General features: G+C 51.9%; 8 protein-coding genes across 8 annotated transcripts, besides 4 other annotated features; 4 read left to right on the forward strand and 4 right to left on the reverse strand.

Moving 5' to 3' along the window:
• Nucleotides 1–371: 371 nt before the first annotated feature.
• Nucleotides 372–1977, reverse strand: NFIA_059350 (NAD(P)/FAD-dependent oxidoreductase; the record flags this gene model as incomplete). The annotated part of the gene is made up of 2 exons (XM_001258478.1): nucleotides 372–1286; nucleotides 1351–1977. The coding sequence occupies 2 exons, from the start codon at nucleotides 1975–1977 to the stop codon at nucleotides 372–374; spliced, it is 1542 nt and encodes a 513-aa protein (XP_001258479.1).
• Nucleotides 1978–2750: 773 nt separating this feature from the next.
• On the reverse strand, nucleotides 2751–3373 carry NFIA_059360 (putative arsenate reductase (Arc2); the record flags this gene model as incomplete). Its single annotated transcript, XM_001258479.1, has 3 exons — nucleotides 2751–2947; nucleotides 3033–3147; nucleotides 3209–3373. The coding sequence occupies 3 exons, from the start codon at nucleotides 3371–3373 to the stop codon at nucleotides 2751–2753; spliced, it is 477 nt and encodes a 158-aa protein (XP_001258480.1).
• A 597-nt stretch (nucleotides 3374–3970) lies between these two features.
• Nucleotides 3971–8044, reverse strand: NFIA_059370 (DDB1/RSE1 family protein; the record flags this gene model as incomplete). The annotated part of the gene is made up of 4 exons (XM_001258480.1): nucleotides 3971–3997; nucleotides 4055–5339; nucleotides 5545–7618; nucleotides 7801–8044. The coding sequence occupies 4 exons, from the start codon at nucleotides 8042–8044 to the stop codon at nucleotides 3971–3973; spliced, it is 3630 nt and encodes a 1209-aa protein (XP_001258481.1).
• Nucleotides 8045–8679: 635 nt separating this feature from the next.
• Nucleotides 8680–10164, forward strand: NFIA_059380 (ubiquitin domain-containing protein DSK2; the record flags this gene model as incomplete). Its single annotated transcript, XM_001258481.1, has 2 exons — nucleotides 8680–9144; nucleotides 9217–10164. 2 exons carry the CDS (start codon nucleotides 8680–8682, stop codon nucleotides 10162–10164), a joined length of 1413 nt encoding a protein of 470 aa, XP_001258482.1.
• A 352-nt stretch (nucleotides 10165–10516) lies between these two features.
• Nucleotides 10517–10550: a microsatellite.
• A 160-nt stretch (nucleotides 10551–10710) lies between these two features.
• Nucleotides 10711–11238: a mobile genetic element.
• Nucleotides 11232–12251: a mobile genetic element.
• Nucleotides 12252–12348: 97 nt separating this feature from the next.
• Nucleotides 12349–12382: a microsatellite.
• A 970-nt stretch (nucleotides 12383–13352) lies between these two features.
• Nucleotides 13353–15322, forward strand: NFIA_059390 (transmembrane 9 family protein; the record flags this gene model as incomplete). Its single annotated transcript, XM_001258482.1, has 4 exons — nucleotides 13353–14486; nucleotides 14535–14987; nucleotides 15036–15256; nucleotides 15304–15322. 4 exons carry the CDS (start codon nucleotides 13353–13355, stop codon nucleotides 15320–15322), a joined length of 1827 nt encoding a protein of 608 aa, XP_001258483.1.
• A 2904-nt stretch (nucleotides 15323–18226) lies between these two features.
• Nucleotides 18227–20044, forward strand: NFIA_059400 (putative choline sulfatase; the record flags this gene model as incomplete). Its single annotated transcript, XM_001258483.1, has 2 exons — nucleotides 18227–18637; nucleotides 18686–20044. 2 exons carry the CDS (start codon nucleotides 18227–18229, stop codon nucleotides 20042–20044), a joined length of 1770 nt encoding a protein of 589 aa, XP_001258484.1.
• A 608-nt stretch (nucleotides 20045–20652) lies between these two features.
• NFIA_059410 (nitrilase) lies at nucleotides 20653–22080 on the forward strand (the record flags this gene model as incomplete). Its single annotated transcript, XM_001258484.1, has 3 exons — nucleotides 20653–21129; nucleotides 21206–21725; nucleotides 21782–22080. The coding sequence occupies 3 exons, from the start codon at nucleotides 20653–20655 to the stop codon at nucleotides 22078–22080; spliced, it is 1296 nt and encodes a 431-aa protein (XP_001258485.1).
• An 85-nt stretch (nucleotides 22081–22165) lies between these two features.
• On the reverse strand, nucleotides 22166–24639 carry NFIA_059420 (uncharacterized protein; the record flags this gene model as incomplete). Its single annotated transcript, XM_001258485.1, has 2 exons — nucleotides 22166–23277; nucleotides 23328–24639. 2 exons carry the CDS (start codon nucleotides 24637–24639, stop codon nucleotides 22166–22168), a joined length of 2424 nt encoding a protein of 807 aa, XP_001258486.1.
• Between the last annotated feature and the right edge of the window lie 41 nt (nucleotides 24640–24680).

Raw genomic sequence — 24680 nt, forward strand, 5'->3', positions numbered from 1 at the left:
CACAGTAGTTTAAAAAACCGCTGACCGGGACGCGGGAAGGATAAACCTTACGACCTGCCGTTGCAGAAAAGCTCATAAGAGCATTGTTCTTTTGGACGATTGGGTTTAGGATAGCCTCAGATCACAAGAAGCGAAGAAGATGGGAAAGTCCGATTGTACGCACGAATGCGGTGATTGCTCGCCATGGGAGACAGGAAGAACTGGAAAAGATGGCTTACTGGGTGGATGCATTGGTAAATAAGAGATTGACATGGCAAAGGAATGCAAGTTGTCCCATAAACAGAAAAATAGCTTGCAGGACATGACTGACTGTAACTACCTCTCACCTCTCTCTATTCTTAGACAGCCATATCTTTGCACTACCTGGTTAACTACAAATAAGACGATATCCCATTGATATCACGAGGTAGAACAGAGTCCCTGATCCTCTTCTCCGTCACCAGCATCTGCTCTGGAAACCAGGAGAGGTCTGCGGATTCTGTCTCGAGCAGTTCATCGTCATGAGCCAGCAACATTATTCCCAGAGCTTTTCCGCACAGCCATGCATTCACCATTCCCTCCCCTGAAAATCCTGCAGAGACCCATTCAGCTCCTTGGCCTTTCTCTTTCTGTTCCCTTCCCGTCAGAGACACGGGAAGTTGCCCTACCCATGGGAAGCCGTCTGCGCTGAAACCCATATTTCCTGTCCACATCTCCTCCACACTGGAACCCGGGACGCTGCCCCAGTTCTCGCGACCGAAGATCGCACTCAACGCGCCAGAGAGATGGATATCAGCGTACAGGCTCAGCTCTGAGTCGGTGGAAACCCCAAAATCACCAACACCAGCGAGCTCGCCTTGAGCCAATCCGCCTCCGAACATCATCATCTCGCCTGCCTCGGACGGTGGTAGCTGAGTTAGGTAGTCGAATCCCCGTTCATAAACAAAGATCCAAGAATGCTCGGTTCCCTGATTGCGGAACTTGCTTCCCGGTGCCTGCGCAGACATTTGACCTCGGACTGGGTAAATACGGCCTCTCAATCCGGGAACAAGATGGCCAACGTGAGCGTTGGTACAGTGTATGACGTGACGAGCGCGGATCGTGCCTCTGGTTGTTTCAATCGCATACCGCAACGAAGTAGCCTCTTCAGATGTAGCATCACGGATAGCTGTCACCGGTGTATTGGATTCAATTAGCAGATCCCGGGGGAATTCGCGCCGCGAGTAGATGCCAGTGATAAGTCGGTAAGGCCAGATAGCACCAGCCGGACCAGCCACGATACCTCGAGCATGAGGGAGGCAGAATTCCTGCACATTTCAGGAAATACAAATTCAGATGAGCCTACTGAGTGAAAGACAATCTGCAACTCACCTTTGGAATCTCATTTCTCTCATATGCTCTCCACTCGACGGTTTCATCGGGCAAACACTCTTTCAAACGCTGCAGGCGAGATAAAGCCCCCTTCCAGCCTCTCTCATCAAAAAATACACATAGAAACTGAACTTTTCTCACTTGAGTCTCCTCCGTCAGTCCATACTCATCAGCGGTCTTCAGGATCTCCTGCAGATGAGCCATTCGAAACTTCACGATCTTCATGGCCGCTTCAAGGCCATGTGATGCTTCGATCTCTGCAAATTCTTCCGCTGTTTCAATGATATGACCGCCGTTGCGGCCGGTGGCACCACTACAGACATCACGCGCTTCCAAGATAACAACAGCCGGTCGGGGCTTGGTCTCCTTCCCAGGCTTGCGGTACTTCAACAGAGTTCTTGCAATCGAAGTCCCAGTCACTCCAGAACCGATGATGACTACTTCTGCTTCAGATGGCAGCTCAGCCGACTGCGCCTGGGCAATTTCGGGATGTGGAGTTCTGAGCCAGAAAGAAGAAGTCGGGTGAGCTGAAGGTAGACCGGGGTCGGAAAAAGCACGGTCGAGCGCTTGTTGCCGATCTTCAATCGGAATAGCAGGGTTGGAGAGTATAGCTTGAGCGAACGCCATGATGAGAGCTGATATTGGGTCGGTGCTAGGGGCGGAACTAGATTGCAGCGGAAACACGCAGTTTATCAGGCTGTCAAGTCGAAGTAGCTGCGGTTCAAGCATGCAACTAGCGAGGGCAATCCTATCAGGCCATTTGATGCTGCTGCATGTTCAATCTCGGCGACTCGGACGTTTCAGCTAATTAGAACGGATGGATTTGAGTCCTTGTATGTCTCTGTACTAGAGCTGAGCATCCTGGCTGATGCTTGATTATCGAGGGTCGACCTGCCTTTTATGGCAGCAAGCTCTTGACCCCACATCGCAACCATCTCGGATAAGATATCGTGCGCCAGAAACAGACACCAACGGTCGAGTTGTCTTCTTATATAATGTCTCTTGTATCTGGTGGCCTTACGAAGACTAAGGTGTGAAATTGCAGCTCGTTCTGAGGTGCTACTTAAAATGACGGGTCAGAAATACAATTCGGGCATCGTCGCAGAGCCATTGACTCGTCTCTCACTTGACTACATTCGATCTCATAATGGTCGTCCAGTTTGCTGATTCTCCGGTAATGCCTACTACCTTCATAGCTCCAGTGCGATGACCAGGCCTGGCTCCCTCTAATGTCTTGAAAACATGACCATGACCAAGGAAGAGATTCCCAAGTCATCGCGCCCCGTTCCCAGGATGAAAACTGTCTCTGGGCCGCCCGCATTATGGACCAAGGTATCCCATAGTATCGTTCTATCTACATACATATATACCCATCTGAATTCCACAAGCTTACCTCTGCCTCACTTCAACTCAATCCCATTGTTCTGCCAAACCTGTGCATCAAACCCCTCCATCAACTCCCTATACTCCTCCCCTGCCCCAACCCACCCCTTAATCCCACCCTGCAGCACCAAGCTCTCAATCGACCCATCTTGCTGATCTTCAAGGTAATCCGCAAACCAATTCGCAGCTCGAGTTCCCCTCCCGGCCGAAGAGCCTATATCAGCATGAGCAATCAATCAATCCACAAGAGCCAAGCACAGCACGTCAGGTCCTGCAAAGACCAAACCAAAACCACATACCGCAATACCAAATAATGTACTTCACCCCTCCCGCCCGGAGAAGATTATACACCGTCGGCAGAGAATAATACAAGCTCTGAGCCGGCAGGTTCAGCGAGCCCTTGATTGTTCCTCCCTGAGTTATGGTCAGTACAATTACAATTACAGCTCCAGTGGCAAAGACGGCAAGCACTGACTTCGTGGTCATTCCGACGCAGATCAACAAGTACGTAGTCCTTTCCCGCCTGCTTGCCCTCGCGCATCCACTGGAGCATTTCTTCTCGGGAGATGCTGCGGGCCGTGTTGCGGGGTGCTGGGAAGGCGGCGTGCCAGGGCTGTTCGGTGGATGGTTGGGCAGACATGATGTATGTTTGATTCTATCGGACGATGTTTAAATCAGCGGTGATTTACTTTGCTGGAAAGAAGAGGAGAGGATGACCAAGTATGGAACAGCTCAAGCCATGCCCGAGTGATAGAGAAGCATTGAGGAGAGTATGAGGGGCAGCAGCCAATCAGCGTGCGCGAGCTACATTCATCTATTTTGCTGCTTTAAGATTGCACAGCGCCGGATTATAGGATACTACGGGATGAGACAGATATCGAATATGGCAAAGATGTTATTGTCATTATGAATAAGAGCTACGAGTGTCCCGACTGATAAATTACGATTCAATATCCGTGGTGCATACCGGATAAAACCGTACTCAAAGATCGTCGAGGGCAGAACCTCATTCTTGTCTCATACAGACCTGCACATGAGAGCGCAGCCTGCATCCAGCTCAAGATCAACCGAGTGAAGCAGAAGACCGAGCGAGGCAAGAGACATCCGCCTACAGATTGCATGTATGCTTGGGAACCGGAAGACTGATATAAAACCTGTACATATGCTTATCTAGCATGATCGTCATTGGGTATCTATAGACCCTCGCACACAGACGCCGGAATTGCCATCAGAATTATTAGTACGCCACCCTCGTTCGCATATCCTATGTATATCGTTAGTGGCACAATCCCAGAGATAACGTGGGGAATGGTTGACTTACCGAGATCTTCCGCTCAATCTCCCTAACGGAACGATCCAGTTCCGCTGCAATCATCATCTTCGTGTCATTAGGCAGTAAGAAATACATTTCGCACAAATCTCCATCAATCACACCTTTGACTGGTGCATAATAGCTGCGATAGATGAGATGATCCCGTCCAGCGAGGGGTGGGCACTGTGATGCTAGTTGCATCTCTAGGTTCTGGAAAAAGTCCACATCCTCGCGGCTCACAAAAGGCACAAGCATGCCAATTGTACCCTGAAACCCGGTCCACACAAGGATGTCCCGTCCACCTGCCACGAGTTGTGTCTTGTGCAAGCTGGTCGGAATATCCTGTGTGTAGGTGTGGATCATCAGGTCCAGGCGATTCGGTGTGCCATGCAGGTAACCGCGCTCATGAATCAGATGGGCTCCCGATCCATCCTCATCCGCCTCCTCCGAGACCTTCTTAGGACAGCGCACGAGCCAGAGGTTACCAAATTTGTCACCACCGGCAACAGTCTCGTAGTCTACCATGGTGGTGCTCGTCGTCCAGCGAGAGACGGAATCATCAACGAAAGGAATCAAGACGTTCTCCTGGTACTTGTATACGACATACGTCACGCTTTCGCGAACGTCGCTGACAATAATCCGGCTACCTTGTGTCTGGAGCCCAACAATCGTCTTCGACACCACGGGAGCCTGACATTTCCGGAGCAGCTGTTTCATTCCCAGGTCATAGACCCGAAGGGTAGAGCCGATGCCGGCAAGAAGACGTCCCTGGAATCCGAGGAGAGCAAGAGGTGGCTCTTCAACCTTCGTCTTGTGAATGAACTCCAGCTCCTTCCCATCTTCTTGGAACCTGTAAATGTGGATGAAACCTCCCGCTGATGAGGGAGGATTGACAATCATATCCTTGGCTGTTCCCACCACCAGGAAGGTTTCATCGTCCTGGCTAGAGAAGGGTACCGCTGCCATGCTGACGGCGGCCTCGTTCTCCTCGAGTTCAATCGTCGAAATCACGGCTTTGGCATCCAGTGGATCGACGATTTGAATGCAAGACGCCCAGTGACCTGTAGCCCGTGGATAGCCGAAATCTTCGGGCGGAAGAACGTTTGTCTCGCCATTACGCGCCTTGGAATCTTCGATCAACCTGGCTCTCGTAGCCGGCGATAGGACATTGTTGTCGGACTCAATAACATAGAACAATGGCTGTTCTGGATGCTTAAGCATACGACGGGGCGTGTTTGAAAGAGGAATTGACTCCTGCAGTATGTTGTTGTCCAACTTCTCGATAGAGAAAATCCTGTCGTCGCGTGAACGAGTTAGTCAAATGTATCAAGTAAGACATTGTTTGACTTTCGGAATGTGTATGTTGCAGTGATCTCAGTAGGAACAATTGGAGATATAAACTTTAGAAGAGATGATCCACATGAACTTTTCGGATTAAAGTTCTCATCATACGATCACGAAGGAGAAGTGAGCAAGGGAGTGAAGAGGGATGAACATACCGAAGATTCTGTGCCTGGATACCAACCATGCCTTCAACACACTGCTCACTGGAGAAATTCCAGCCCCATTCCAAGCCCACGTAATCCAACGGGGTGAGCATGAAACCTTTTGTCTGGATGTCGGAGTAGCCCAGCCATGGTCGGGAGCTGAGCGCGAGAACGGCCGTTTGTCCCTTCACAGAAACACGGAATAGCTTGACTTGCTTGGCTCCCAGGAAACGGGTACGAGTATCGGAAAGCTCACCAGTCACCTCGTCGAGAACAGTTCGGAGGTAAACACCGGAGTAGAGGCCAATGTGCAAGTACAGTGTCGTACCTCCTGAGCTTGAATCGGCCATTGACATGATGTTCAACGCTGATGGAGCCGAGGTAAGAGCCTGGACTGACTTATTCTCCAAGGTCGAGTCGGGATCCAAGCTCAGAATGCGGACAGTAGAGTCGTCACATCCGACAGCCAAGAAAGAACTTCTCACACGCCCTTCAGGCACCTCGCCTAAACTGAGGCATGTTACTGTACCAGACATCTGGCGTCTCTCATCGTATTCAGCGAGCGTTCCATCGGCATCCATCTCGAAGTACACGATTTCACCTGAGCTGAGGGCAACCGCTACCTGACGCTCATTTGTCGCAGCGGCGACGATCGAACGATGTTGAGGAGCAGGCCACTCATTGACACGCCGGTCTGCAAGGATATGGCGAATGCCCCTCGGGTGAACCTGAATCAGCGAATCCTCACCGAGCTGCTGAACAGCCAAAGTAGGTGCAGTGGAAAGAAAGCCGGTATCGGTAACTTCTTCGACTGTCTCACCGATGCTGAGAACCAAAGTACCGTTTGCGAAAGAAAGAATAATGTAAGCGTCAAACTCATCGGCACGAGTCAACTTGGTAGTCCAAACAGCAGAAGGTACACTGGGGAGCTCCGATTCCACGATCTCAGACACTTCCAGACCGTGCTTGAGGGTCCTGAAGCTGCTCCGGGCGCCAGTGCCGGACACAGTGTAAATTTGAGGAGCATCGTCCTCGTTAAGATTCACAATCTTACTATCGATCAAAGGGTTGAGAGAGTTGAGTGTCTCGACGAGGTTGAGGTTCTCCGCTCCTCTCGGTCGGAAGAACACCGGCTCATAGGGAACAGAGGGATCCGCAGGAAAGTTTTCACTGCTGAATTCAGTCTCTTCGTCGTCGTCTCCCAGCTTCTCGAATTGGTAGAAGTGATGGTTTCCTGCTTCACTGGCAACGTAAAGGAAACCACTCTTTAGAATCAACAGATTGGATGCGATAGGGACTGTATCAAAATATTTGATCTTCAACCTTTTAACCTCGCCAGTCAGTTGTCCGCTGTCATCCTCCACCATATCGATGGTAACCTTGAACAGATCGCCATCTTCAGTCTGCAGAAGGAAGAAGAAAGCACCCCTCATCTTGTGCATGACACCGGCGACGATAGAGCGCTTGCGCTCGGGGTTTTCGGTTGCACCGATGCGTCGAGGAATCGGGACTCTGAATGCATCTTGGTTTGAGTGCCGGTAGGTAATGCTATCCTCTGCACATACCAAGACACCACTGGGACCATCGGCACCTCCCGGCACCTGGAACAGCATAGATGCCGTGCGGTCAACAGGATCGGCCCACTTGCGAACAACATGATTCAGACCGAGATCAAGTTCATAATACACAAGCAGTTTTTCAGACTCTTCGTACGCTCGACCAGTTGGATCCTGATCCGCCTCCGAATAGTCAACCTCGAGGGCCGCAAAGATGGGATTCTCGTAGCCGACATCCAGAGCCGTCATCGCAAAGACCACTGTCTGCGGCTTGTGGGCCTCCAGAGGGGACGAAATCGTGAGCTCGGCCTGCGAGTTCCGATTCAGAACGTAAACGAGCTTATTCTTCTCCACAGAGGCAATTAAACAAGCTCTACCTTTTGGATCGACCGCAAGGTATTGACCAGGAACGACACGACGGACGCCGGACTTGCCGAAGGTCTCAAGATGGATACGGTTGAACCGATTCTGGGAGGGAACGTATTCAATGATCGTGATACGTCCCGAGTCGGAACCAATGATTATATAATCTATAAGCAATATTCTTTCAGCACAATTCAGAAACAGCATCCAGTGTCAGCAACGCCGACCGGAGCACGTCCCGCTTCCAATAAGGTCGGCTCGGCAGATAAGGATCGTGCTGCCCGGGAAGCTTGACGAATCACTAAGTTGGTCTTGCGATGGGGGCGAGGAGGGATAATGTCAAACATACCTTTACTGCTTCCAGCCAGCCGAAAGGCTGCCAGAGAACGGATGATACCGAAGACATCCTGGGAATAGATTGGTGTAATCTTGCCCTGAGTCGGATCGGGACGATGAATCGTGAGCTTCGACCCTGACGCCGTCACGATCTGTTGCTCCTTAGTCCCTGCAAACTGGCCCAGAATAGCTTGCGTGATCGCAGTCGGAGGCTGGATCGTCAGGGAATACATGAACATGTTCGAAGTGGTAGCCATGGTGAACGATTAGGCTTTTCAAAGCCCGAACCGAGGGTTGAGGTTTGCTAGTGTTTTACGACGCAAATGCAGTCAATTTGACTTCAGAATAGAATCAATCCCATTGCTGCAGCGTGAGAGATTGGAAAAGAGGACTCTCAGTTTCCGAGTGTCCTCAGAGAAGGGATTGGCAGCGGGGTTGGAAATACTTGCACGAGAAGAGCGAGTATTTCCCAACTGCGTCCTGAGGAGCCAGAAGTGAAAATTCAGCTCTGAAGGGAGAAAGAAGCTCCAGTCACGTGGGTTTATACCGTTTGCTTTCCCCATGCACGTGACGTTATTGTCAAGATCCACGCTGTTACAGTATGAGCTCAGTGTATCAATTCACCGGCCAAAAGAAAGGCGGTCGATGGGATTCTGCCTGCTTCCACCTTACCAACCACTTACAGCCTAGAGGGGTCTCTCCCCATATCCAGCTTACAGATAGGCAGTCGGCTCATCTGTTCTCAATTTCATCATTTTACCTGTGTTGTGTCATATTCTCAGTCACACTCTGAATTCATACCAAGTACCCCTTTTCCTTTGAGTGTAATCCCTCTCTGCAGCGCATCAGCTCTACCCTCCTCATACTCATTCCCGCACCTGCATTACGTATCATGGCCGACGATACCGCCACGACCGAAGATTCGCCCATCACCTTCACAATCAAATCCTCCAATGACGCCAAATATACCCTCACTCTTCCTCTTTCTACTCAAGTCTCAGAGTTGAAACAGAAGCTCTCATCTTCCGAATATGCCGATACTCCAGCTGAGCGTCAGCGTTTGATCTACTCTGGGAGAGTGCTCAAGGATAATGAGACTCTAGCCACTTATAAGATCAAAGATGGCCACACTGTCCATTTGGTAAAGAGCGCTGCTAGCAATCAGAGACAGGGTGGGGCTACGCAGAGTACGGCTACATCTGCACCTACTGGTACCTCGGCTGCTCCTGCAGCTGGTGCTGTGCCCACCAATCTCGCTGCCGGTACTGGAAACAACCCGCTCGCGGGCCTTACAGGTGCAAGATATGCTGGATTTGCGCAGCTTCCGGGTGCTGGCATGTTCGGTCCAGATGGCGGGGTAAGTGTTTGTTATTGTCGATTGAGAAGTTTTGCTTGCTTTTCGAGTTCGACGGCTGACTGATGCGTCTAGATGGGACCTCCTCCCGACGCCGAGAGTATGCTCAACATGCTTGAAAACCCCCAGTTTCAGTCCACCATCAATGAAGCCCTGCAGAACCCAGCCATGATCGACATGATGATCCAACAAAATCCCATGTTGCGTGATATGGGTCCTGGAGTGCGGCAAATGATGCAGAGCCCTGAATTTCGCCGCATGCTCACCGATCCCAATTCTATCCGTCATATGTTACAGATGCAGAGGGCCTTTGGTGCCGGCGGATTGGGCGGAGGTAGTGCGTTCCCAGCGCCTGGAGTGACCAACACGACGCCCGAGGAGAACAGAAACAACCAGAACAACAACGATGGGAATGCGGCTGCAGCGGGCGCACCTCCTTTCAACCCTTTCGCTCCTCCTGCGCTAGGAGCCGGCAATCCTTTCGCTGCTCTTTTCGGTGGAGCCCCACCAGCTTTCGGCGCCAACCCGTCAAGTACCTCGACAGCTGCAGGTGGCGATCAATCCCAAGGCACGCAAGGAGCAACTGGCAGCGCCGCTCCTGGTAGCACAACTACCGGTGAGGGCCAGAACCAGCAGAATCTTCAGAATCCATTCAGTTTCTTGATGAACCCCGCCATGTTCGGAGCTACAGGTTCTCAGGGTGGACAGGCCGGCTTAAATCCTTTCAATCCGCAGCAGAACCCCTTCCTTCGAGACCCCGCACTGCTGTCGCAGATGATGCAGGCCATGGGAGCCCAAGGAGGTGCGACCGGTGCTAATCCTTTGGCGGCTCTGCTTGGAGGGGCCGGCCTTGGAAGCCCTCCGCCGCAGGACAATCGGCCGCCTGAGGAAAGATACGCGGACCAGCTGCGACAACTCAACGATATGGGCTTCTTTGAGTTCGAGAGAAATGTGGAAGCTCTGCGACGCTCAGGTGGCAGCGTTCAGGGTGCTGTAGAGTATCTCCTGAGTCATCCTTCGTAATCTCTGGGACTTCTTGCGGTGCGCGATTCTCTCCTCTTTCCCTTCCGTCTGGTCGGTTCGCGGTGCATCGGCTGGATGTCTTTCATTTGCCAGCACAATCCAATCCTGTTGGCGGCTTCATCTTCTGTCTTCTTATTCTCGAAACATTATCTTACGATTACCCCTCGGCGTATTAGTTTCCTCAAATGTGAAATAGCCTGGTAGGCGACCGTTTGGACAGCTTAGTGTAACTTTTCAACTTCAGTTCCCAGATAAGACGGTAGGCACGACAGACTTTCTATTTGTTTGTGTATGGTTATAATCTCTCATGAAGCCGATTATTCAGCATTCTCCACCGTTAGTTAACGTAATCCACAACCGAGCGGGCCACACAACCGAGCGGGCCACCTTACATGCTTTTTTTGGCCGGAGTAGAAATCAAAGGCTATTTTCAACCCCTAAAATAACTTTGCATTACTAAAACTAGCTATTCTTGCGCTGCGGACATTGCAATCGCCTATGGCCTAGAATATGGCAGTCACTGCAGCGGGGGGGTGCCCGTTGAGGGCGTTGTTCTGTATCTACTACCTGCTCTGGAGGGATAGTTGGAATAGCTTCAGCAGCCTGATTCCGCTGTTGAATGAACTCCTGGCCTTCCTGGATAGAGAATCCCTCTGCAGCTTCTATCTGCCTCCTAGATCGCTTCCTATTTTGAAGCTGCTTCTCATGTGCAGCACGTAGATCCTGATTTTCCTTTGCAAGAAGGACAGCATTATTCATTGCCATCTCACACCCCTTGATAATCTGATCTAGCACAGCCTTAGTAGGGGTAGGAGGGCTGTATGTACGCTCCCTAAGTAGCTTCTTAAGCGTACTTTCCTGCTTTTTCAACTGCTCAAGATTGTAAGGCGTTTTTGGGATAGAATCTGTTGATCGGCTGCCTGGTGGTGTAGGGGTTTTAAGTTGAATATTAAGCTGACTGAGCACCCGATCTGGATTTAGTGGTATTAATCCAGTTGCTGAAAAACCACTTCTAATATTGTCTGCTGAAAAGATTGCCGTACGAGCTTGTGGATAGGCCTCGAGGAAGTCAACTTATCAATATGGTTGAAACCAAGTCGCATCTTATCCTCAATCAGGCGGCCATATGCACGTTTTAGCGGAGAGAAACAGCCAACATCCAGAGGTTGAAGGAGATGTGATGAATGCGCAGGCATGCAGATTGAAATAATATCATTCTCACTGCAGATCTGATCAAATTGAGGTGTTAGATGGCTTCCATGGCCATCAAGAATCAAGAGTCGGTATCTTCCAGTCGTACGACTAGTAGTAGCAGGAATAAAGACTTTCTGAAGCCACCGTAATCCAATCTGATCAGTCGTCCATCCATTCTCACTGACCTCGATCCGCCAGTCTGCTGGTAAGGCTGGATCTTGATACCATCCCTCAATATGGACCTTTCCTTTGAAGATAATGCATGGTGGAAGTACCCATCCAGTAGAGTTAATACACTCTATAGATGTAACCCATTCGCGGTTCCCTGGCTGGATAAGGAAGGGCCGACCAAGCATCTCAGCTCTTGTAACTACCTTAGCAGTAGCTACTAAGCCCATTGCAAAGCCAGTTTCATCAAAGTTGTAGATATCTTCTAGCGCAATCCCATGCTGCATCATTGTGATCTGGACACGATTGAACCATTCTTGGATGATCTTTGGGTCTTCACATTTGGCACGCTGGTGATTATAGCGCCTAGAGAATCGGGTTTTGATCTCATCATGCCGTTTAATGAAGTTATATACCCAATTCTCTCCAACAGTTTGGATAGTAGGTAAACCACGCTTTGCAAGGAGGATATTTGCCATTTCTCGCACATGAGACGGTCGGGGAGCCGCTCCACGTTGATCCATAGATAAAATCCATCTAATAAGCGATTCCTCTTCATTCTGAGTCATTTTATGCCCATTGGCGCGTGTCTCAGCCCGAAAACCATGCCCATTCCATCGCCGCTGGAGAGTTGTACGGGGTACATTAAAAACACGTGCTGCTTCACGAACAGTGCGAATTTCTTGCTTTTTAAGGGCTGATATAGCAAGAATTATCCGTCCTTCTTGCTCAACTGAATTTTGTAACTTTGTAGATGATTTTGGTGGCATGATTGATGTTTGAACTGCCTTACTCTCTTGAGAGTACGTAGAAACGCGTGAGGTGGCCCGCTCGGTTGTGTGGCCCGCTCGGTTGTGGATTACGTTAACTAACTATTTCTTTATAATAAAGAGGACATAGATATCCACTTGAAGAAATGGAAGCTAAGCCTATTCTGGATGCTCCGATTGTCCCTTACAATGGGCTCTTCTACTCCCATGTTCTGGCCATATCTGTCATTAGCTTGTTGTTATCGTTACTTTCTCTCCAACAATCGAGTCATCCCTTCCCCGTCCTCATGCTTGATCTTTCTTACGCAAGGCGTTATCGGCCATTCCATTCGTTATAATAAGCTGGACTGTGAAATCGCGCAATTCCCGTCGCTACTCAGTGGCATTCCGACCACTCGGTGCCACGTCTCTCACATTGACAATCGCCTTCTTCCCATCGTCCATATTTTGTTTTCCGTTGCGATACGCCCATCAGAGACTGCACATATTGATACAGGACATATACTGTTTGATCTACTCTTGGACAACGCTTGTTGCTGGATTCGGAGTGCGTTAAGGGCGGCCGGCTCGCCCACCTGCCCTTTTCAACCTTCGGACTTGTCCCGCACGACCGATATCATTCAAAAGATTACTTGTGCGTGTTTGTGAGATATCTAGCTGCTGTCTTCGCCTTGGAGAGAGTCGTTTTGCCGCTGCGTAGATGATGAAACTTCAATCGGGGTTGTTTCCGCGCCAATGGACGATATGGCTGTTATTCGTCTCCCACGCTTGCGCGTTCTACATACCAGGTAGGCTTGCCATTGACGGAAGTAACTTTGTACATGAGCTTATGTCCCGTCTTACTCCGTAGGTTACTCTGTCACGCGCTATAACGACGACGAACCCATTCCCCTCCTCGTCAACAAGATCTTTTCGGACCACACGCAGCTACAGTATGCCTACTTTGATCTTCCGTTCGTGTGTCCGCCAAGTGGGAAGAGTCATGGTGGCTCGCCGTTCGGCTCAGGAAAGAGTGTCTCACTAAACCTGGGAGAGATCCTCCGCGGCGATCGCATCATGACCTCGGATTTCGAGCTTCATATGGGCAGGAATGTGGAATGCCAGAAACTCTGTACAGTGGAGGTGGGACGGAAAGACGTAAAATGGGGCCGGCAACTCATCAGGGAAGGATATGTGGCGGAATGGATTGCGGACAATTTGCCTGGAGCAACGAGTTTCGTCACCGTCGACCGTAGTCGCAAATACTATGCCACCGGATTCAAGATTGGGGACCTGGACTTCTCACCTGGCACCGGCAAGCCACGTTATTTCATCAATAATCATTTCAATATAGTCCTTCGCTGGCAGAGTGCTCCAGAAGGAGGCAAGGTGGTGGTCGGTTTTGAGATCTATCCGAAGAGCATCAAGGCCAGCGATTACGAGGAAGACGGATGTCCGAAACAAGTGCATGGCAAACACGAGGGCCTGGAACTATACATTCCTCCTAATCTGTCGAGGCTGAAGGAGATGTATCCTGAATCGTCGTATCTCCCCAAGGAGGATGATGAGATAGACGATGGTGCCAAGCTGAAGATCCCATACAGTTACTCGGTCTACTTCAAAGAAGAGCCTGGTATCGAGTGGTCGAACCGCTGGGACCTCTACTTCAATAATCAAGGCGAAAGCTCGATGACACATTGGCTGGCGGTTCTGAACTCTTTGATTATATCGGGTGTCCTCGGTGTGGCGGTCTACGTGATTTGGGGTCGGACGGTGCAAGGAGATATCAAGGGTCGCGGAGACGGCGCTATGGAGGACGGTAAGATCAAATTGCGCTCCAAGTCAGCCGAGAAGAAAGGGGAAGGCCTCCTGGATCAAGGCATGGATGTTGAGCGGGATGCCGACGGATCGTCTGATGACGAAGCTCTGGAAGATGTGAGCGGATGGAAGCTCCTCCATGGAGACGTTTTCCGGGTGCCCGAGTTTAGCGGTCTGCTAGCGCCATTGGTGGGCTCAGGCATGCAGCTCTTCTTCATGGTCTCTGGGCTGTTGATCCTCAGTTGCCTGGGTGTCTTGAATCCCAGTTTCCGAGGTGGATTTGTTAGTGTGGGCATGGGTTTGTTCGTCTTTGCAGGCCTTTTCTCCGGATATTTCTCCGGGAGGTTGTACAAGACTTTCGGAGGTGTCCATTGGCGAAAGAATACGCTCATCGTAAGTTGGTCTGCTGTTTCCTTCTGACTCTGACTGACAATCGCATAGACCGCTCTTTTCTTCCCCGGGCTGATCTTTTGCCTCGTCTTCATACTGAATCTGTTTGTCTGGGCACAAGCATCGAGTACGGCCATTCCTTTCGGCACATTGGTCGGCATGCTTGCGTTATGGCTTCTCATTCAAGTTCCTCTGGTATACCTTGGCAGCTGGTACGGCTTCGTGCGAGCCAAACCGTGGGAACACCCGACCAAGACGAACTCGATCGCGCGCCAAATTCCGCCCCAACCGTGGTATTTGCATAGCATTCAGGGAGCTGCCCTCACCGGGTTACCTCCATTTGCTGTCCTGTTCATTGAACTACTCTTTGTGTTCAAGAATTTGTGGCAGGACAAGAGTGGCTATTACTATGTTTTCGGCTTCCTCAGCGCTGTATCGACGATTGTGATTATCACGGTGAGCGAAGTGACCATCATCGCTACGCACAGCCAGTTGTGTGCTGAGGTAAGTGTCCACCTTTATTGTGTGTATTATGAAGACTAACCAAAGTAGAATTACCACTGGTGGTGGCAGAGCTTCCTGACCGGTGGAAGCAGCGCCTTCTGGGTGTTTGCTTACTGCATTTGGTACTACTTCTTCCATCTGCACATCACAGGCTTCGTATCGAGTCTGCTCTTCTTCAGCTACAGCTTCCTGGCTTGTGCGGTGTATGGCTTGCTGACAGGGACCGTTGGATTCCTGACGGCATATGCCTTCGTCCGGCGTATCTACAGGTATGATGGCCCTTCAAGTATATTAGAATAGGCTGACCGCGATACAGTTCGATCAAGATCGATTGATTTGACATCATACAGTCCACAGTCAATCTGCAGGTGCTTTCTTGCAGAATAAGCGTGTAACATCTTGCACTGCGCCCTTGGTTTCTCTGAACAGCATTGAATAAGTATATTTTGATTAGCGTTCAACTGCATGCAGTCCATTATCAGCTCTTAGTACATGAACAAATATAGCGCATTCTTCACTGTTGTAGTGTTGTCTCCAGTCAGCGACTGTTCCGCTGTTTTCCGTTCGTACTCGTCAGTATAACCACGAGTCGAGACGTATATAGTTCAAGAATGATTGAAAAGTCATGTCAGAATGCCTTCATAAGAGCTAAATCACTGTCACTATCGGCGTTGCCAGTGTAGCGATCCCTCGATTGACCGTCTGTCCATTTCGCATGCCGTTGCGCCCCGACATTGTCCAGTCATCGGACCGTCACCTGTGGTACAATCACCAATCTAATCCATATCCCTTACATTGCAGACCAGCATGACAAGTCCTATTCAGATGTAGTCCGTAGTCCAAGTTCCTCCCTCACTGCAGTAGAAAGTTAGCTCTGTAGCCCTATGCCAAGACCTCAAGTTTATACAGCAAGCATTCCGCTCATCTTGGCAGAATGAAAGTACTGCCCTCGACGCCAAGCTTAATGCTGCCTAGAAGGAGGAGGAGTAGGGTAATACATTCGAGAACAAGCTACAAGGATATGAAGCACTCTCAGCGTCTTACGTACATCGCAGCCGCTATCGACCCAACTGGGAAAGTCGCCGCTTGTACCCCGTAACTCCGTAGTCAGATCGTCGATGCAAACGCAACGCAAAGGACTACGTCAGCCAGCCGCTCGTTGATTGCCGATTGCGTGCTCAGGTGAGAAGATTGCTCATAGGACTCGCCGTTGTCCAAGGCACGTTCACTCCTGCTGAGAGTGCATTTGCTGATGAGTACTCCGTATTTGGTATTTACTACCTTAGATTTGGCTGCGTGTCTTGGACGATGTCATACCCCATACTCCGTACTATGGTAGTACTAACTCTGGAAGAGAATTTGTATGTACTATTGTCCCCGCAAAAGCGAATCGGAGTCCGATAAAAACAAGTCCGTTTCCGTAGATCTTCCAGAAACCTTGCATATCCGTGAAACAGCGATCTTCAGGAGAAGCCGCGGAGAGAGGTATGTGATAGGAGGAAGGGGACGATGATGCCATTGTTGCTCGGGATGGGGAATTTTGTCTTGGACCCCGGACTAGGATGGTACATACGTAAGGTTGCTGGATGTACTGTTAGCTTGACTTTTGCCATGGAAGCTAGATAGAATGCGGTATGGGATTGGAGCTTGCGTGTTTGGTTTTGATTTCCACTGTCCACCGTCTAGTTCTACTAACTACACTCTCTAGTTGTCTTGTCAGTCGATCACTTAATCTTCTTGGAGACCATGGAGACCTTGGTAGAAGTGTATCATTTGTGTATCACTGTAATATACTCGTAACAAGTCATCAGCTGACCTCCGAATTGAGAAGTTCTGCTCGTGTGATAAGCAAGTGGGTCCATCGGGATCCGGCAATCACTACATCACACGACCAATGAGATTTTGCTTCTGGTTCAGCCTTGAAAGACAAACAGCCACTATACCCATCTAAGTTAATTCCCTTGAAAGGGGGTTCTAGCTTCGAAGCCGGTTTGCTCTAGATAGTCCACTCAAAAACAGACCCTCAATGGGAGCCTTTTGGAAGTGACTATGAGAGTAAGAAATGAGCTATAAACCAGGATATCAGGTATGGAAGACGCAAGATTATCCCAACACTGACAAAATTCTTGGGGACAAATGTGATAGTGCTTGCGTGGCAAATCATACAAGACCCAGTTAGTCATAACGGTCATTGGTTTTCCGGAATACTTTTCTATGCTGGGTAATCGAGTCCATTCACTCTAGACTCACGCGACCTATATGACTCCCATGAACAACGCATCAATTCCTTTGAGAAGAGATTGATTCATCACAAGAGACCTTTGTTTGCGAGTATCGGTCATGGAGAAAGGACATAGAGCATCATAGAGTCCAAATGATCTTCAGGAGACTCCTTGAAACTCCAGAGGACTGGAAGCCCGGAATCCGACGCTGGAACCAACCCCCGACGCTCGAGTCAGAAGCAGCGGATATCACACCATCGTCCCCGCCGATGATTCCATTGCTGCGGACTGGCGGTGAAATCCTCCAGCGCTCAGCCTCGATCAATCCTGGTTTCATCTTGCGAAATGGTTTGTGAATGATGTATCTCTATCTACTCTGTATTGCCTGTAGATCACTATCCTCCATCTGAATCCTGGGGCTATTGTCTCTGTAGATGTTCTAGTGGCAGTTAGTGTACTGTATTGCGGCGTATTAATTACTAGCGCGAAATATTCTCCAGCTAGTCCAGCAACTTTATCAGAATTACTATAAACCCTGCATTCTGATTGGACACCAACAGACACATTTCACGGGGATATGCAATCTAACAATTAACGGGGAAGCCTCCTACTGCTTAATCCCTTCATTTGCTTTTTTTTCTTGCCTTTTTTGGGCTCTCTATTTTTTTTTCCCTTTTCTTTTTTCCCTTCCATTTGTTTCTCTCGTCCTCTTCCTCTTCACTCCGTATCTTTGTCAATAAATTGTTTGATTGTTGATTGTCATCTTTTGCTCCACTTGCTCTCGGGACCATTGGACTCGTTTCCCTATATCTATCCATCTTCCCCGTTCCTCTTCCTCTTCGTCTTGTCCTCTTCCTCTTCCCTCCATCCCCGGGTTTTTCTCCCATTTTCCCACTCCCTTTCTGTCCTGGTAATTCCTGTGTATATTTTGATTCTAGATTAATTCATCCTTCAAGTCTCGTCTAGTCTGCCTAGACTACTATCCTTCTTAGCGATTGTGACGGCAACGACACCACCATGGCGGCCAAGAAGCCCAATATCCTCTACATTATGGCGGACCAGATGGCAGCTCCCCTTCTGGCCTTCCATGACAAAAACTCTCCTATCAAGACTCCCAATTTGGACCGTTTGGCTCGGGAAGGTGTGGTGTTTGATTCCGCATACTGCAACTCTCCGCTGTGTGCTCCCTCGCGCTTCGTCATGGTGACCGGTCAGCTCCCGTCCAAGATTGGCGCCTACGACAACGCCTCAGACTTGCCCGCCGACATCCCCACATATGCCCATTATTTGCGCCGCGAAGGCTATCATACTGCTCTGGCTGGTAAAATGCACTTTTGTGGACCTGATCAGCTGCATGGCTATGAGCAGCGACTGACCAGCGACATTTACCCCGGGGACTATGGTTGGTCCGTCAATTGGGACGAGCCGGTGAGTTGCCTTGCGCCATGATCGTAGTACACAGCGCTAATTGAACAGGATATTCGTCCGGACTGGTATCACAATATGTCGTCTGTGATGGAGGCAGGTCCTGTCGTGCGCACCAACCAGCTCGACTATGACGAAGAAGTCATCTACAAGTCTACGCAGTATCTTTATGATCATGTCCGCCACCGTACCGACCAGCCCTTCTGCTTGACGGTCTCTATGACCCATCCGCATGACCCCTACGCGATGACCAAGGAATTCTGGGACATGTACGAAGACGTGGACATTCCGTTGCCAAAGACGCCTGCCATTCCCCAGGACCAGCAGGATCCCCACTCGCAGCGGGTCCTCAAGTGCATTGACTTGTGGGGCAAGGAGATACCCGAGGAGCGCATCAAGGCTGCGCGCCGCGCCTACTACGCCGCCTGCACCTACGTCGACACCAATGTCGGGAAGCTGCTGAAGGTGTTGGAGAACTGTGGTCTGCGCGACGACACCATCGTCATTTTCACGGGGGATCACGGCGACATGCTGGGTGAGCGAGGCTTGTGGTACAAGATGGTCTGGTACGAGAACTCGGCACGTGTGCCCATGATCGTGCATGCCCCTAACCGCTTTGCTCCTAAGCGCGTTCCGGAGAACGTCTCGACCATGGATCTGTTGCCTACCTTTGCCGCAATGGCTGGAGCCCCGTTGGTCAAAGAGCTTCCGCTGGACGGTGTGTCGCTGATGCCGTACCTCACTGGCGAGGAGGGTGTCAAGACCGACACGGTGCTGGGCGAGTACATGGCCGAGGGCACTCAGTCTCCAACTGTCATGATCCGTCGCGGCCGGTGGAAGTTCGTCTATTCGCTGATCGACCCCCCCATGCTTTACGACCTCGAGAACGACCCGGAGGAACGGGTGAACTTGGTTGCGGGTCTTGCTGTACCATCGCAATCACTCGCCGTTAAGGGTACCGTGCTTGATCAGGTCAGGCCTACAGCTCTTCCTACACCGGCCGATACGCCGTCGGGAACTCCTCGTGTGTCCCCAGTACCCCAGCGCGCCAATTCATCCTTCCCGTTCCCGACTCCCCCACGCACCCCCAGTCCCGCCAAGTTTCCCGCTGCGCTGCCTGCGACCACCGATCCGGCCACGCTGTTGGCGCACTTTACTGAAGAAGTGCATGCCCGCTGGGATCTGAAGGCGATCCGAGAGGACGTGCTGCGGTCGCAGCGCCGGCGTCGCCTGGTGTACTCGGCTCTGATCCAGGGCACTCCGACCGTCTGGGACTATGAGCCTCGCATTGACCCTAGCACGCAGTATGTGCGCAACCAGGGCAAGGGGGCTTTGGACGATGTCGAGTTCATCTCGCGCTGGCCTCGTGTGTTGCAGCAGGCCGCCAACGCCATGGGTGCGAAGGTTTAGCCGGCATGCAACCTAGCATACGACGGCGACACGTCCGACTCGTGCTTGATTGAAAAGAATGATTTCATGCAAGATTTATCTCGGCATCTGATTTCGGTTTATTGTTGCTGCTTGTTCTAGCGCGCGTATACCCGGGCTTGTTGCATTCATGGTTTGCTAGCGATTTGAATGCGTCGGGTTGATCGTTTTGTTTCATTTGATCCAGAATTTGGTACATAGGATCATCAGTGTATTTAGAGTACTCAGACTGTAGTATAGATTTAAGGAATCTACATACATCCAATGCTACCCTAGAAACATGACATCACGTTACATCACCAACTTCCCCAACTGACTACCTCTCTACTATCTCTTCGTCACCTCTGTATACGAGTATCTTCATGTTCAACTGACTAGAGAGAAAAACTGCAGACTAACTGGGGTATTCCAATTCCTCAAGACTGAGATTGATCGGCACCTGGACTCGGCTTTCGCTCCGCTCCGCTACAGAGTACCCCGCTTAGTTACCTCTAAAAAACCTTCTCCTCACCAACCTCCATCAAACAGCCCAGCTCAGCCAAGAACACCGCAACCAGGACAGAAGTCAAGGAGCAAACAAGTGCAACAAAATGCCCTCCAAAATCACCGTGGCAGTCGCCCAAGCCCGCACCCACAAAACAACACAAGCCACCCTCTCCGCCCTCTCCCGCATCGCCCACCACGCCCGCACCCGCGGCGTGCACCTCCTCCTCTTCCCCGAGGCCTATCTAGGCGGATACCCACGTACCTGCTCCTTCGGATGCGCGGTGGGCTCGCGCGCCCCGCACGGCCGCGACCAGTTCCTGGCCTATTTCCGCTCGGCGGTTGATCTAGGCGATACGCCTGCGGGGGCCGGGGATGACTGGGTTCATCGACGCTTGCCTGTAGCCGAGGGGCGGAGCGAGCGCGGTGATGGGACGAGGGAGGAGATGGAGCGGGTCGCGAGAGAGACGGGCGTGTTTCTTGTTGTGGGGGTTATTGAGCGCGCGGGGGGCAGTTTGTATTGCGCTGTTGTTTATGTGGATCCCCTGCGTGGGTGTCTCGGGAAGAGGAGGAAGGTTATGCCTGTACCCTCCCTTTTCTTTTTTTTTTCCAGGTTGAATTGGGTGAGATGATGCGCTAATGGTGATGGTGATTGTGTAGACAGGAACAGAACGCCTTATCTGGGCCCAAGGCTCCCCCTCCACCCTCAAAGCCGTCACCACCCACCTCAACGGCGTCCCCGTGACTCTCGCCGCAGCGATCTGCTGGGAGAACTATATGCCCCTCCTGAGACAGAGCCTCTACGCCCAGAACGTCAATATCTATCTTGCCCCCACGGCTGACGCCCGAGACACCTGGCTGCCGCTTATGCGGACGGTTGCCTGCGAGGGCCGCGCGTTTGTGCTCTCGGCGAATCAGTGCGTGCGGTATAATGAGTTGCCCGAGTGGGTGACCTGTCCCCCTGGCCCTGTGCCTGCGACGCAACAGCTGCAGACGCAGGTGCAGACGCAGACGCAGACCAGGCCGGCGCATCGCAAGAAGCATTCTATTACGGCCGAGGGGCCGCATGAGATCGTTTGGCCCGAGGCCGAGGGAGAGAAGAAGGTGGAGACGGGGACGGAGGCGCCGGTGGCGGCTCCTCCGGCTGCGGCTGCTGCTCCTGCTGCTGATGGTGTTCCTCGTATGTCTATGTCACTACTGCTCTGCTTTATATTGATCCTAGCTGATATGAGATAGATGGCGATGATTTTGTCAGCCGCGGGGGATCGTGCATTGTCGGCTGCCAGGGTGAGGTGCTGGCCGGCCCCATATGGGAGGTCTCTGCGGATGATGCGCCCGACTCGGCGGCGACGGCTCGCGCGGCTGGAACCGATGCCGATGGGAATGCGGTCGGGGATGGGCTGCTTGTGGCCGAGATCGATCTCGAGGACTGTGAGCGCGGACGCCTGGATATGGACGTCGCGGGGAGCTATTCGCGCAACGATGCGTTCAAGTTGACGGTTGACGGGTTGGACCTGAGTCCTCCTCCGTTCTAACAGGGCAGCTACAATGGACCTGTGGAGGGGGTACGGACTAGTTTGAAGAGACTTCGGATTATCATTTAGGTCGTAAATTCATACGTCATATCAAATATACAGGCGCCTTGACCAATACATTCGTAGGCCCTCTCCCGCGTACCTCTGCGCTTAGGAACGAGGCAAATCGGATCCGGCCGCCGCTTCGTTCCTCCACCGGCTCTTTCAGCTCCTTGCCGCTGTGGCTCGCCTCGACGGCCGGAACCTGCCGCTTGCCCATCAACGTGTTGAAAACCGATCTCATGCGCTGTTCGCGCCCGGGGGTGGATCCCGCCGTTGCCCCATCCATCGAGTTGCTCCCGCCCGATGGAGGCACGGACTCGCCGTCGCCATCCTCGACAAACCCTTCGTGAGCGCCCTCGTGCTCGATAGAGCCTCGCGTAGGGGGCACCTCGGGGGGCTGTTTCACGTTCGTCAGCGGCGGCAGGCCCCCCTCGATCTTCATGACGGCCTCGTTGACCAGCGTCCCTGGCATAAAGTACTCGACGCAGATGTCGCGCGACTCCAGCGGGATCTTCTCCGAGATGCCCACGGCGTTCTCCACGATCATCCGTGCACCGTTCTCGAGCCCCGCTGGCGGAGGCTCACACAGGTTCATCTCCAGACACGCGACAAATTTCTCCACGAGATGATCAATGAGCTGCGCCCGGTTTTCCTCCGCGGCTTTGCCCTGCAGCGAGTCCGTGAGGCCGTCGAATGTGGTTCGGCGCCAGTTGGAGATCCGCGCGATCGCGTTCTCGCGATCCTCCTCCGTGTAGGCCATGGTCTGTTGCCGGCGCAGGTTCATCTCGATGCTCTTCAGCTGCATGCTCAAGTTCGGTTCCAGAGCTGGATGGAAATGCCGCTCAAAGATCTCTTCCACCAGCCATCGGCTCATCGTCGCGCGGCCAATGGCCGTCATTTCCTTCATGCCGGTTGCGTGTGCGTCCTCATTGACATGGCCAGCCAACCAGGTGGGTAAGCTCTTCCAGTCTCTCCGAATGGAAAAGGCCAGATCCTTGATGGCGCCATCAAGCCGCGCGAACCGGTTTACATATTCATTATCGTCGAGGACCGTTCGGGACACGGCCATGCGCTGATGAGCCACGGTATTCTGCAGTTGCTGCACCTGAGCATCTTTCTCGAAATAGTACCGCTTCACTTTGGAGTATTTGGCCTCTGCAACCTGTCAGTATGTCTGCCGACTGGGGCGCTTGTGCGTATCTTACGGAGTTCATCATGCTTTTGCAGCAAAGCTCGCACATCGATCTCGCCCAGATCATCTCTTCTGCTCGAATTGACGGGGGGCGTGCTGCGCCCTGACTCTGTGGCATTCTGCTGGCTACCACCTTGGAAGGCCGGGTGACCTTGGGGCTGCGTCTGCGGGGGACCGGCCGGTCGGTCCGACGATGAAGCCATGCCGCTCTGGTGGGCGCAGGATGGGTGCGGATCCGGTTGATGGGAGAATGGGGGCAACGGAGAGGGCGGCCCCACGGACTGTCGCGATGGAGGTCGTGCACTCAACGGCGGCTCCACTTGAAGTTGGGAAACAGGCGATTGTTGCTGCTGCTGCTGCTGTAAATGCGTCTGTGACTGATTAGAGATGACGTGGGAAGGGTCGACAGGTTGCCTAGAAGCCGAGTCCACAGGTGAGGAATTGTATAAATTCTCGAGAAGGCTCGGATCGGTGTTGGATCGCTGAATGCAAGGCGGGTGCTGCGGGGAACGGGGAGGTCGCTGATGAGCTGTTGTCGTGTCCTGCTGCATGAGGAGAGACTGTGAGCTACCCCGGTTCGGGTCTACCACATGGTCCTCGGGCACTGTCTCGGACGAGGAATGGTAATTGATATTTCGGGTACTCTTCTGGTGATCTCGATCGCGATGCGTTCGATGGGTGTCTAGCGACAGTTGTTGCTGATGCCGTCGCTGGCGGGACGACTGCGACGAGGAAGTACCTTTGACGGATAGGCTGCGTTCCAAGAAGCCTGTCGATGAGGACGAGGACGAGGAATGTAGGCCGAATAGCTTCCTGCGGGACTTTTGCGGCGGATCCTGTTTATTGCTATTGTGAGCGTTGGGGGCCAAAGCCGGTTGCTCAGACGCCCTGTCCACGCTGGACTGGTCGGCAGGGTCAGCATCGATGAAGTGAGTAGCAGCTGGTAAAGCGGGGGTCGCAAGTACCGAGTTGAGCAGAGTGGGAGAGTGATGGCTTTGCGACCGAGTGATTGTAGGTTGATACGGAGGTGGATGTTCCGAATGGTTCTGATGATCGGGATGAGTTTGATGATATAGCTGATGGGGATGGGGATGGTGTTGTTGTTGTTGGTGTTGGGGTTGTTGACAATACGAGTTGTCTGGCGGGTCCGCAGGAGAAGTGGGGAGGCGCACGTCGGAGAAGCGCTGGTAAAACGCAAGATCTTCAGGAGGAACACGAGGCGGCGAACCGGTGGACGGAGGGGGTACGGTCAGTTGCTCGACCGAACGAAAGGCGGGAGATGCAGCAGGCGACGAGGATTTGTGCTTTTTGCGAAACAAAGGCATGAGGAGTGGGATGGACGCGATGATCGTCCAAAGAGGACGAA

Source organism: Aspergillus fischeri, genomic scaffold (genome assembly GCF_000149645.3).
Source record: "Aspergillus fischeri NRRL 181 1099437636266 genomic scaffold, whole genome shotgun sequence".
In the NCBI taxonomy this organism is placed as follows: Eukaryota; Fungi; Ascomycota; class Eurotiomycetes; order Eurotiales; family Aspergillaceae; genus Aspergillus; species Aspergillus fischeri.